The sequence below is a fragment of the Conger conger genome, chromosome 1, assembly GCF_963514075.1.
Source record: "Conger conger chromosome 1, fConCon1.1, whole genome shotgun sequence".
In the NCBI taxonomy this organism is placed as follows: domain Eukaryota; kingdom Metazoa; phylum Chordata; class Actinopteri; order Anguilliformes; family Congridae; genus Conger; species Conger conger.
The window spans coordinates 59,048,242-59,061,937 of record NC_083760.1 but is presented as its reverse complement, the minus strand read 5'-3'; the positions used below and the strand labels follow the sequence as shown (position 1 = coordinate 59,061,937).

At 45.8% G+C, this 13,696-nt stretch overlaps 1 protein-coding gene across 4 annotated transcripts; it reads left to right on the top strand.

The window, feature by feature from the left end:
• The first annotated feature begins 3,243 nt into the window (after positions 1 to 3,243).
• Positions 3,244 to 13,281, top strand: pnisr (PNN-interacting serine/arginine-rich protein). 4 transcript variants are annotated; one of them, XM_061256872.1, is made up of 12 exons: positions 3,244 to 3,351; positions 4,869 to 4,984; positions 5,324 to 5,503; positions 6,119 to 6,351; positions 6,684 to 6,837; positions 7,139 to 7,332; positions 7,834 to 7,986; positions 8,113 to 8,212; positions 8,857 to 8,910; positions 9,300 to 9,497; positions 11,347 to 12,427; positions 12,871 to 13,281. In XM_061256872.1, exons 2-12 carry the CDS (start codon positions 4,897 to 4,899, stop codon positions 12,899 to 12,901), a joined length of 2,466 nt encoding a protein of 821 aa, XP_061112856.1. In that variant the 5' UTR covers positions 3,244 to 3,351; positions 4,869 to 4,896; the 3' UTR covers positions 12,902 to 13,281. The 4 variants fall into 4 exon arrangements, with proteins under 4 accessions (XP_061112856.1, XP_061112840.1, XP_061112848.1 ...); XM_061256856.1 differs by having other exon boundaries at positions 4,869 to 5,014; XM_061256864.1 differs by having other exon boundaries at positions 3,316 to 3,475.
• The last annotated feature ends 415 nt before the right edge of the window (positions 13,282 to 13,696 follow it).

The window sequence follows — 13,696 nt, the reverse complement described above, 5'->3', positions numbered from 1 at the left end:
ATACCTAATAAAGCAAACAGTGTATATAATGTGGTCCAGAGGGAGTAAACATTTTCTGGAATTCTTACAACTCAAATCTTCCATTAAAATTAAAGGCAACATTACAGCCATCAATTATGATTGTCCTCCATTGGTATCAGAGGTGATTAGCATATCTTCTCCCAAAAAAAGCATTGTCAAAAATATATTGAATAATGCTGAAATCTGAGTCAGAAGTAATCCTATACCAGGAATAAAAAGTGGGAGCAAGATTTATCTCTCACTCCACAATTTGACTTCTGGACAGAAACCTGCAAGAATAAGAATTAACATTAAACATCAACATGCATCTCATTCAGTATCAGGTAATTCACAGTACACTTTACAAGGCAAAGGATGTGTAAAATGGGATTTACAGACTCAGATATCTGTTCACAATGCACATAAAACACTCTGGTTAACTATCTTCATGCCATTTGGTAGGCTACTGCACACCCATAAAACATTTTTGGCAAGAAATAATTGACAAAACAACCGTCCTTTTGGGCTGTGACATCCCACTAGCTCCATCACTCTGTTTACTAGGCCAAACACAACAGTTTAATTAAGGAAACCCGGTGAGAAGAATAAAAACGTTTTTTTTTAAAACATGCTATGGCGGATATGTCTTGTGGTTCTACTAACTACACTGAATGCAGTATGTGACAGTGTGGGATGATCTTTGTCGTTATTAATCATAAAAGTGGCAATTTACTTATTAACATGGATGACTGTGGGTGCGCAAGGAGGATCAACTGACCTCATGCTGAGGGATGACTGAAATGCAGGTGAGAAAACTGCTTTGGGGACATATGGAGACCCTAGTTATTACTCATCACTACCCATCCAACCTCACACAAACGTATGTGACCCCAGATTTTGAGGTGAAGAACTTGCTTGACTGATTATTTGCTGAATTAAGCCCTGGTCGACAACACAATGACATTACCTCACAAAAATCCTGACCAGTTGGCAAGACAGAACTGCCTTTTACAAAGCTTTTCCTATTGGTGTCACCTTGCATATGCAATCAAAATGTATTTGCATTGCATTTTCATATACATTTGGAATACTATGCATAAATGTGTTTGATAAATACATTGGAAATACATTTCTGAATATATGAAATTGAGGGCAGCACGGATGGTGCAGTGGGTAGCACTGCTGCCTCACAGCAAGGAGGTCCTGGGTTCGAATCCCCGTCGGCCGGGGCCTCTCTGTGCGGAGTTTGCATGTTCTCCCCGTGTCTGCGTGGCTTTTCTCCGGGTACTCCGGTTTCCTCCCACAGTCCAAAGACATGCAGGTTAGGCTGATTGGAGAGTCTAAATTGCCCGTAGGTATGAGTGTGTGAGTGAATGGTGTGTGTGCCCTGCGATGGACTGGCGACCTGTCCAGGGTGTATTCCTGCCTTTCGCCCAATGTATGCTGGGATAGGCTCCAGCCCCCCTGCGACCCTGATCAGGATAAGCGGGTTCAGATAATGGATGGATGGATGGAATATATGAAATTGTCAATTTCTACAAATGCGTATTTTGAATGTATTTATTTTCCGTATGGGGAAATACATCACAAAATCTTAAGAAGGCCAGCGTTTACAGAAAAAGAAATTTCAAGCAAGATTTAAATTTGTTCAGTTACTGTGTAACATGCAGTTCACTCACATTAAGCTTGGGTATAATTTCCTCAAACTGGCTAGCCTGTTCTAACTTCATTAGAAACACAAATTTTATTGACCTTCATAAGGCCTACTAATAACTAACCATCAATAGTGTATTTTAAATAATTGTAATGCAGTTATTTATCATTTAGCAGCAGCTCGTCTGGTCTTCAACCTTCCCAAATACTCACACGTCAACCCCCTGCTTACTTCCCTCCACTGGCTGCCTGTCATGGCTCGCATCAAATTCAAAACATTGGTGCTAGCCTTCCAAGCAGTTAAAGGGTCTTCCCCAGCTTATCTGCAAAAAATCATCAGACCCTACACCCCTGCCAGACCTCTTCGTTCAGCCTCCACAGGCCGCTTGGCACCTCCCCCTCTCAGAACCTCCACCTCACGCTCACGACTACTGTCTGTTCTGGCTCCACGGTGGTGGAACGAACTCCCCGTTGAGGTCAGAACTATAGAATCTCTCCCCACCTTCAAGCGCAAGCTGAAGACGCACCTCTTCAAGCAGCACCTCTCCCCATCCCTCCCTACCTCCCTGTGAACCTTAATTGTTGTCTCTGTGACTGCTTTGTGTATCAGTATTTTTAGTTGGCTAGGTAAGCAGTGTTTGGATAGTTAACTTTGGTGACTTTTGCTCTGTTTGTTTGTTTGTTCAAAAAAAAAAAAAAAAAAAAAAGCCCCTTGTCCTTATCTTTGTTGTACAGGTAGCAGTTGAAATTGTACTTACCTCTAGGGTCTTTCAGCGAACTTATCCCTGGTTATGGGTATGCACTTTGTTGTACGTCGCTCTGGATAAGAGCGTCTGCCAAATGCCAATAATGTAATGTAATTTAAATTAATTAATTCATTATCCTGAACAGGGTCGCAGGGGGGCTGGAGCCTATCCCAGCATACATTGGGCGAAAGGCAGGAATACACCCTGGACAGGTGGCCAGTCCTTATCATTTAAATGCACAGAATAATAAAGCATGTATTTAGCATAACATTCAAAATGTTTAGTTTTTTGTTTTGTCATTCTCTTACACATTACAGTCTCCTACACATTGCTTGTTTTACATGAAAATATATTTTTACATATTGTGGGTGCTATTTTATGTGGGGGATATTGAAGTTAGGCATTCAATGAGTGAAATTAAAAAGGTTTGCACGTTATGACCCAAACAACATTGCCTGTAGGCTACTGTCCCAACGCGGTACAGTCAGTACCATTAAGTCCCATTAAGGAGGCAGCTGCCTGCTCCGTTAATGCCTGCAAAGTCAGTTGCCTTCGAAGACAGCTGACAGTTCTTATAATCATTATCAGTAGTATCATTTATATTCATCATAAATGGGTAACTTGGACCCCAGTTCAGTGGCTATGCTTGTAACCATCATTGTAACTAGCTAACTATGCAAGCTAACCTGTATGTTTGTTTACATTTTAATGTAGGTGAACGAGTTGTTTGATACATAGGTGTGGTCTACGCGCCCCAAGTAAAGTTGCAACCAATGCAAAACAAGTTTTCACATTTCATGAAAATAAACAACATATGCTAACTACGTGTATCGATTGTCAATGGGGGCTGGGGACAGGAGGTCAGGGTATTTCCTTTCCGTTTTCGTTTCCGGGTCGAAGCATTCTTGCCGCCATCTTGTCTGCAAGGCGGAGAAGAAGCGGCTTGGAGGAGGTGGGAGCAATACATCGAGCTCGTATTTGAAAAAAATCGTATCTCTTTATAACTATATAGAACGATAGTCGAATACGTACATTTGCAGTTGCATGCTAACAAGTGCAAATATATCAGTTCAAAGGTAAAGATGTTCAACTTTAACTGGTCTGTTTTATTTATTATGCGCCGGCGAGGCCCCGAATGGGGTAGCAATAAGCTACACGAACGGGAGTTTGTCTGAATTTTAGGTGGCTAGCAACATTGCATTACTCGGACACATTCTAGAGATCGCTTGCTAGCAAACGATACTCGTAGCATAATTTACTCTGTATAATTGCATCGATCACAGGTTAATGGCTACTGTATCTTGACTAACATTAGACTACGTAAGTTAGCTACCTCTAGCTAATGTTCCTTTAACGTTAATGTTGATGTTTCACATCGAAGGGTTGAATAGCTTGGTAACCAGTTTTCGGCAGTGAATCTGAAATAAGTTGGATAGCTAAGCCACGTTCTATTTAGCTAGCCAACTGATTAGCTAGCGCGACTATATCGTTATAACTGGCCAATCAACGTTATATTAAATATTTTCACATTTTACTGACGACAGAGTTACTTGTGTGACTAGCTAAATATGCAGCTTGTTCCCCTTTTTAGTAGATAACGTTGGCTCACGATCACTAACTTGAAGGTAACTTGAGCGTCGGTGTTGATGGGGTAAATCGGTGGTGACAAACAAGCCCTGGGCAGCAAATGCTTTCTCGTCTTCTTGCCACTGGTTCTCCTGGCGTAGCTAATGGATTTTAACGCTAGTTTCTAAACATAGCTAGAAAGCGCACGCTGACATTAAAATACTGCGCCCTCAAATTCCAGTTATCTGTAAACGCACTGGAAAAAATAAAATGCATATGACCAATCCGAAAATCTGGAAGATGGGTTAAAGCTGAAGACGTTTAATATTCCCTGTATTTCGGCTTGCCTTAAATAATGTAGCTGTGTAGAGCTCACAAGTATAATATACATGTGCAGTTTGGAAGTCTAAACGTGAGTGATCTGGGTCTTAACCAAAGGTTCAGTAAGTTGCCCAGGTAAACACACCTTGGACCACAATGTGGAGACCCCAGACTCCTGGAAGGTGTACTTGCACTCTTGACTGGATTGTTAGTTTTTAATTGCTCCTGTATGTTTCCCGAGTTATAAAAAATATTCCACATGTAACTTCAGTCATCCTAAAAGGTGATTAGTGCCACTCCAGTAGGCAGTAATGAATTTGTAGCAAAATCTGACTTCTGTTGGCCTGAAGAAGGCATTTTGACTTATCCACATTCAATGAAAATTTCACATTATAATACTACTAATAACAATATTGCTTCATTATAACCTTTTGCTTACACCCAAATGGTTAATTTCCAATGTGAATCCTATTGCTCTCAAGGCAGCTGCATTTTTATGAATAACTCAATGCAAAACTGGGAGTTTATCAATTATACCTTCATAAACCTTTTGTCATTTTCTCTTCTTGTTGTCGTTTGCAGATCCCAGCTGCAAGAACCGTAAGGAGAGATGTGGGATCAGGGTGGACAGCCCTGGCCACAGTGGCCTTTGAGCCAGCAGCAGTGGATGCAGTCCTTTCAACACCAACAGGATCCAGGTGAGGGGTCTCCTGCAGATCCTAACCAAGGTATCTTCTCCAGCTAATGGCAGGCTGTTGCGTTCGACTACACACAAGTAGCTCACATCAGCTACTAACATATGCATGCACAGAAGAGCCCACAGATAAGTCAGTTACTCATCTAAAGCTGCTCACCAGGTATTCACACTATCATTCTGGACAACAAGAAAACTAGCCCCAATCATAAACATGAGCCAAAATAACCCCCCTCTGAAATTATTGTTGGTCAGGTGAATGAGTCATTGGTGGAATGAGTTTCAGTAACCACACAGGCCTGGTATTGTGATTTTCTGAGGGTCTCTGTGTCTATGGCTTCAGGCCAGGTGGACTGGGCGGCACTAGCCCAAGCCTGGATTGCTCAGAAAGAATCAACAGGCGCCCCAGTGGACCAGCAGCCCCTTCAGCCGAATGGGCAAGAGGTCCAGAACCTGGAGCCAGTGCCAAACAACCATGGAAACTTCCAGAATGACCCATCATTCAATCGGATGTGGCAGCCAGGTGAGAGAGTTATTTTTTTCTTTTTTCTTTGTCCATTTAATTAAATCTGCCCTTTTGAACAATTTTAGCTTTTTTCTTCTACCTTTTACCCGTATCACAATTTTGAATTGTGCCTTTGAACTCACTGCATCTGCGTGAGGGGACAGCTATAGTGCTGTACATGCACTCCCCTGTGACCCAGGGGCAGAAGTCTAACTGATGACAGCTGGCAATCTTTAGTGCCAGGCATGGTGTTTGGAAGTGCTGCAGTGGAAACCCATGGACCCCTGGTTGGAGGGGGGTTTTTCTTGCCACTATTGCCCTAGGTTCTTGTGGCGGTTTAGGCCTGTGTTTTCTGTAAAACACATTGTGGCGGTTGTTCATGAAATTGCGCTATACAGGTACGTTTTGATTTGGTGGACTCTCTCTACCCATGGTTTTCTTGGTGTAAATCACTGGCTCATTAAATAAGCATCACATTTCTGCAAGAGTCTGGACATCTCTCAAATAGCATTTTTTCTTTTATGCATGCGTATTAATAAAGCGCTGTGTGATGAGCTGTTTTTCTTTGAGGACGTTACTGTTACTGACCAGGCTATTTTACCCCAATTGTCCCCCTCCCCCGTCCTTCCACAGAGTGGGGAATGCACGGACAGCCCCCTCCCCCACCCCCTGATCAGGCCTGGATTCCCCCTGGGCCCGGGCCCATGGAAGTGGCCCCCCCATCGGAGGACAGCAACAGTCAGGACAGTCTGGAGTTTGGGTCTGATGCCCTGCATGGGGCATTCCCTCAGAACAGCCACGGCTTCTCAAACCCCCCCGACAGCTTCTCCATGGCCCCCATGGCCGTCAACCAGTTTGACTACCAGGTACAGAGCACTGCTTATGCCTGGACGTATCTAACTCCACATGGTTATATATGCCTCTATTTTAAAGTACTTTTTTATTGATAGTATTATTATTGTTTTAATTCTGGACATCATGTAGTTGAGCTTTGTTTGCTCTAAATTATATGCCCTGGATCACACTTACTACAGAGAAGAATGTTGTATAATTGATGTTGAGCACCTCTGGTCATAGCCTGCTGTGCAGTTTTTATGCATTTCTGAATTTGTAGGAATTTGACCTTGAAAAGTAAGTATGCTAAAGCAGAAACTATGGGCTGTAGCTTTACTGATTCAGAGTCCTCTTCTGTCACCAGCACGGGGCTGCCGCTTTTGGACCCCCCTCTACAGGGTTCCACCCTCCGTACTGGCAGCAGGGCCCCCCCCAGAATAGGCGGGACAGACCCCCGGCTTTCCGAGAACGTCAGAGGTCCCCTATGCAGCTGCCCAAGCAGGAGCCCCCAGCTCTGGGTGAGTCAGTCCGGATACAGCTGCTCTGCTCTGGTACAGCTTGTTTCTCTAATGGTAGTGATCAAGGATTGGATGTGCTGCCACTGAACTGATACCATCTGCCAAAAGCCATGCTGAACTCGCCAATGTACAATACACTCATTCATACGCAAGACACAGGCACAGGCACACACAGGCACACGTGCTCAAACACCCCCGCGCTCACCCACGCAGGCAGATACACAAGCACACTCACTCAAGCACATCCACACACGTGCACGCGCACACAGTGTTTAACCCTGTCCTCCACGTCGTGCTCCAGATGCGGTGAAGCGGCGCACTCTGCCAGCGTGGATCAGGGAGGGCCTGGAGAAGATGGACAGAGAGAAGCAGAAGAAGCTGGAGAAGGAGAGGATGGAGAGACAGAGAGCAGAAATGGCCAAAGACGAGGAGAGAGAGGGCAATTTGACAGAGGAGGAAGGCGACGGACCTAGACTGCCTCGTAAAAGCAAATTTGTAAGTGTTGCTTGAAGGTTGTCTTCTGGGTTGCGTGGCGTGTACGCTGGAAATGCTACTGGTGACCCACATGGACTGAATGCACATATAACCGACCATAACAGACTGAGTGCAATCAAAGCTTTATACCTGCACTAAGGAAACGATTGAATACAACCGATTAATCAGAAACCGTCGAGAAGCAAACTGTCCATATACTTTTGGTCCCCTGAAATGCGGGGCCTAAGTATGAAAAGAGAAAATAATTCCTTCATGCACCTCTAGGTGTTAAGTGACAGTGCACTTTATCGCATAGTAAGTGCTTTATTTCATTTATCATTGTACCTATGTCCAAATACTGCACTGTAGATTCCACTGTATATGAAATTGCACTTCAGGCTTGCTTCTTTCGACGATAATGTAAATTTCAAGTCATGGTCACCTGTTGTTCCTAGTTAAACATTTTGTAGGACCATCTTTGTGGACCTTGAAGTGTAAAAGTTGGGGACCGTTGTCATACAGGACAGTGACGAGGAGGACGAGGAGCATGAAGAGGAGGAGGAAGAGGAGGTGCGAGCTCCCATGAGAAAGAAGGAATTTGTGAGCCGTAGTCCCTCTCCTGTGGAAGAACAGAGTGAGCCAGAGATGACTGAGGAGGAGAGAGAGTTCCAACTGGTCAGTGTTTGTCACGTGTTCCATGTGTACCCTGTGATTGGCTGCTTAGTTCTGGTTATTCTTTGGTCACTCAAGTAGATTGAAGCTTAGGGAGGAAAAACTGTCTCTTCTTGCTGATTTCAACAGATGATTTTGACCAAAACCCTTCTGACGGAAGTGTTGTTGGAGGTCACCAATGAGGAGATCCACCAGGTGGCCAAAGAGACCCACCGCAAGGCAACTAAAGGTCAGTTCCCTGGGCGACCAACAGACAGACACCGACCTCATCCCTGTACAACAAACCTCATCCTCACCACTCAAATGTAAACATAGACTTTTAACCCTGTATTCAAACCTGAAGTAATTTGATTCATCTTTTCCATCTTTTGTAAAACAGCTCTGGTCTTCATTGGCCTACTGTGTACTGTGCAGCAGAATTAGAGTGACTTTGTCAGCCATTTTTCCTGCTGCTAATGCAATGGACAGAAACTGGCATACAGAAAGAACTGAGATGAAAAGCCCCAAGCAGGCAAAGTGAGGAGCCTATTTCCTGATCCTGGAGAAGTTTTTTTTTTTTTATCTTTTTTTTTTTTTTTCTCCTTTTTTCCTTTTTTGTGACTGTGACTGGTTGAGCCTTGTGCCACTAACTGGCCCCTGGGTGCACTTAGGAGGAAAGTGCTTGTAGTGCAGAGTGCCGCAGGCGGTGAAATGGGCTGTGATCTGCATGTGAGGAGGACTGTTTGCTAACCTTCTCTTCTCTCCTTTGTAAAGGCAGCGCCGCGCGGTGCGCTTTATCTGTGCCCCAACTTCCCCCCTTCTCTAGACTCATGCCTTTGAAAATGGTGGCTGTATGTTTTAACATGTTGTTCCTGTTGTTGATGTGAATCAAAGCTCCTGCCAAACAGCTGGCACAGTCAAGTGCACTGGCTTCTCTGACCGGCCTCGGTGAGTGTGACCCCGCCCGTGCATATGGGAGGGTGGGGGTGGGGGTGGGGGGGTGGGGGGGTGGTTTAAGAGCAGGCTCGCCGTCTTCGCTCTCCTAGACTGCCTTATTGATTGTTCTGACAGCCCCACCCTGCATTTGAGCTTGACGTCCGCAGCGTCCTTGTTGGCCGGCTGAGTGGCTCAATTCGGGTCAGGCTTTCCCCCCTGCAGTACTTGTCTCTCTATACTGTTTAACTAGAAGCATGCTTACAGCGAGTGGGGCTTTTATGTGAGTGGGGTTGAGTGCATGGTTGTAGACAGCCGGGGCTGGGGGTAGGGGGTGGATGTGGGAGTAGCAGTGCCCGTGTTGCGCCGGTCTGTTTTAAAGGGCCGGGGCTTTGTTGCCGCAGGGGGACTGGGGGATTACGGCTCGGACGAGAGCGAGGAGGAGGAGGAGGAGCGCAGCGCCTGGGGTTCGGAGTCGTCCGACACGGACGAGGAGGAGCTGCGCCATCGCATCCGCCAAAAACAGGATGCCTTCCGCCGCCAGGAGAGGGAGCTGCAGCAGCAGCAGGAGAGATACACGCAGGAGGGACCGCGTGTGCACGGTGAGGGGGGCTCGACCATGTCTGGTAGGGGGCGAGAAGTTTCCTTGGCCAGAAATGGAGCTGGTGCCTTGCCTTTTTGGGGTGGGCGCTCATGTGAAGAGGTGTGGACGTGGCACCACTGTCAGCCATAGCAATCTTTTAGCCCTCCCTTCTTTCCCTGTTCCCATTTTTACATTTACATTTATTTAGTAAGTAAATACATTTACCCAAATGTCTCTCTCCCATATACACTACCATTTTCAAATTTGTAATCACAGTAATTTTCATGTTGCTGAAAGGAATTGATTCACCAAGGTAGCATTACATTGATTCAAAAATAAAATATGGCCAAGACATTGATAACCTTACAAATTACTATTACTGTTTGAAGTTTGAAATTGGTAATGATTGTAAAGCCTTGTGTTCAGCAGCCATTACCCCAGTGTACTAAAAACACTCTCCCATTACATAAAGGGCAGCTGAAAACAATTGCCTTGTTTAATGAAGTTACAAAATATCTTTCAGTTGCTACGCTGTCTAATACCCTGGCATTTCTGGCAAGTTCAAGTCAGGCAGTTTTGAGAGATGTGCCAGATTGGCAAGAAACTGAAGATTTCATATAGTGCACTACTGTCTTGAAAGAAGAGACAAAACTGGATCTAACCAGGACAGAAAGAAGGCTCAGATGCACAACTGTGCAGTCATCAGAGTCTCGTTTCTCTAGAAATGGATGCTTCTCAGGTCCTCAGCTGGCAGTTTCAAACATCGGTTTCATCTGCAACAGTGAAGACAACTCAGGAACGCTGTTTCTTTTTGGCTGTTTTTAAACTAAAATGTAAATTTAGAAATGCCAGTGTAGCTACTGAAAGAAAGATATTTTTAGCTTCATTGAGAAACCGTTCCTAAGCCCTGCCCACTCTAGCCAGAAAACATTCCTTCAAGATGGTGCCACCCATACTATTAGGCCAGCTGCTGCAAAAAATAAGATTGTTGCTGGTGATCAGATACCATTCGTTCTAGCCAACAGCAAGCCTTACATTATCCTGTAACTAACTTTTCATTTGGGCCTTCAGTAATAAAGTGTTTTGATAATGCCAACATACATTTCAAGGAACAACGTGGAAGAAATGCAAAAACTATATTGTTACCCACGGAACATTTTTTGTGGTGAAAAGTCAGTGAAATGCCATCTTGGCTTTCAGGTGAAAACCCAGCGATTTTTTTGGTTGACAAATGAAAGCTTTACTAGATGACTTGGAGGCAGTTAGCCTGTAGCCTTTGTAAAACATGCTATAATGGATTTATTGGGATATTGTCTGTATGTCAAAAATCTCAAGCTTGATGCCTGCGCCTCTATACATCAAGATTCTGGCTTTTGCTCATCGAGTAACTCTTTAGGTAAAGAGTACATTTTTTACATTTTAGTCATTTGGCAGACACTTTTAATCCAAAGCGACTTACGACTGCATATGTTCTTCCACAAGTTAAAGCATCAGATCCATAACTAGTAAAATACACATGAGTATCACTTGATCTATTAACTCATTGTGTAGCATGATGAAGTTTCAGATGCCACTCTTGAATCTAATGTTGGCTGAGCTTAGCCAGCTTTGTTTAGCTACTGCAGCACTATAATATACTTAATTGTCACTTGTCATTAAGCCTGTCTGGAGGACTGTGCAGAGCAAGCAGATTAGTTCCAAGTGTTACTTTTAGACTGGGAAGTTCTCAAACAAGCTAGGGCAAATGCAAAAACAATGCTATGGTAAAAATAACTCACAACCTGGCAAAATAGGCATTGCTTTATTAAAAAAAAGAATTGAAATGAATCGTAACTGAAGCTTTTTTTTATGCTGTGTTTCTCCCCCAGATGAGGTGGATCCAGGGGACAGGGGGGACAGTGAGGAGGAGCAGGCAGGCAGCCCTGAGAAACAGGAAGTGAGGGAGAGGGAGGTGCAGCCGGCTGCAGAGAGGCGGCGGTCCCGCAGCGAGCCAGAGGTCAGCGAGGTCAGGCGGGTGGGCCCCGGGCGGGAGCGGGCGGGGCCGGGCGGAGGGAGCGGCAGCGCCACGCCCAGCGAGGCCCGCAGCGCCAGCTCGCGCTCCAGCTCCAGCAGCTCCTCCAGCCACTCCTCGTCCTCCTCGTCCTCGTCCTCGGGCTCCTCCCGCAGCTCGTCCCGCTCCTCCTCCTCCCCGCCGCGGAGGAAGAGGCGGCGTAGCAGCCGCTCGGGCTCCAGACGGGCGCGGCCCCGCAGCCGGAGCCGCAGCCGGAGCGCGCGCCGGCGCCACGGCAACGGCGCGGAGCGCGACAAGGCCCGCGAGAGGAGGCGGGGGAGCCGCGCCCGCAGCGACACCCGCAGGAGGAACCGCTCCCGCTCCCGCCAGCGCCGCTCCAGCAGGGGGCGCAAGAGCAGGTCCAAGGACAGGGGCAGCCGCAGCCGCAGCCGGGACCGCCGGCGGAGCAGCCGGGAGCGCAAACGCAGCCGCGACCGCAGCCGGCACAAGCAGAAAGCGGCGAGCAAGGACAGGAGCCGCAGCCGCGAGAAAGACAGGAAGAAAAAGGAGAAGGAGTCAGAGAGGAAGAAGGAGAAGCAGAAAGCCAAGGAGAAGGAGAGAGAGAAGGAGAGGAGGCAGGAGAGGGAGAGTAGCTCCACGGTGCAGGAGGAGAGGAACGGCAGGTCTAAGAGGAGGAAGGAGAGCGAGCACACGGACTCCCACGGCGAGCCTGCCAAGCTCTCCCGGCAGGATAGCAAAGCTAGCAGTAGGAGAGGGTCGGGTAAGCACAGCAGGAAGTCGTCCGACTCGGAAACGAGCAGGAGCAGGTCTCCTACCCCTCAGATTAGCAAGGAAAAGAAATCCAAAAAGTCTAAACGTAGTCGTTCAAGATCGACGGAAAAATCTCACAAGTCTGGTAAGAAGGCAAGCCGCAAACACAAGTCTAAGTCGCCATCAAGGTAGTATCCAATTTTTTATATATTCCTTTTCACAACTATCCTTGTGTTTTTCTGTGTCTTGAAATCTTGTGTAGCCAGTGCTTTTCCATCTGAGTTTACTAACGACAGTTTGTGCAATCTATTGTTGTTTGACTAAGAAACAAGTCACCTTTTTAACTATAAAAAGAAAATTGTACTTTTAAAAGAAATCCCCACGTAGCGCTATTTTCATTGTAGGAGGAAGAGTATCCATAGTGCCCCCTACAGAGCACACTCTGGGGCGGCAGAATGATCTGTGGTCTCTGGTGCAGAAATGACTGTCTCCTGATTTCTTTAACTTTCATCTGTCCTAGTACGTCTGAAGTGCTCAGTGTCTGTGTGACTGCTTTTGAATGTTGACGCTGCTGCTATTGGATGGCGTGCCGGGCGTGCTCAGTAATGCCCTGTCCCCTTTTCTCTTGCAGGTCAAACTCTCCCTCCCGTCGCTGGCGTTGAGGAGTAGTCCTCCCTTGATACGTGCACTTATTTTAAAATTCCATGAGTTTTAAAGGCTTGTCTCATTATAGAGGCAACGGTGTAGGTGACCGAACCCCTGCCCCTCTATCCTGATCCCACCCCCTCACCCCACCCCCTTCCTTCCACTCTTCCCCCCCCCCCCCCCCCCGTTCTCACAAAACTTTGTAAATAAGTGTAATATTTTTAAGGTCTGTCTGCAATACGAAGACATTTTGAATGCTAGGTTTTGACTTGTACTACGCAAATCCAAGGAGGGTTAATTGTCAGTAGATTATTGAAGTTGTAACATTTTAAAAACACAAAAAAGTGAAGACTCCACATATTGTAAATTGTTGTCCAATAAAAATGAGTGGTTCTGGCTGGATTGTCTGTTCATTTCTTTCCTGGGAGGCCCGGAAGGTCATTGAGGCATTCTGGAAAATCGCCTGTAATATGAGAGCCGACCCTTTGGCTTCTGCTTTATAAACCCTTACTAAACATTCTGCATTTACTGAAGGCAGTTTAAGGCAACGTTTCCGAAGAATGTTCCTGTACTTCCGCTTTTAGAATGGGTATATGAAATAATGTCATATTGATGTCTTTGAATATTATAATGACATGTATGTATAAAAAAATGCATTTGTAACTCGGGTATAACTTATTAGTACAGTACATACACGTTTGTCATAAAATAATCGTATGCCATGTAATATTACATTACGCGTAAAGAATGGTGGAGCTCAACCCGAAGGACCCGTGATTCAGATCGTTGTCGATCATTGACCGTGATTGATT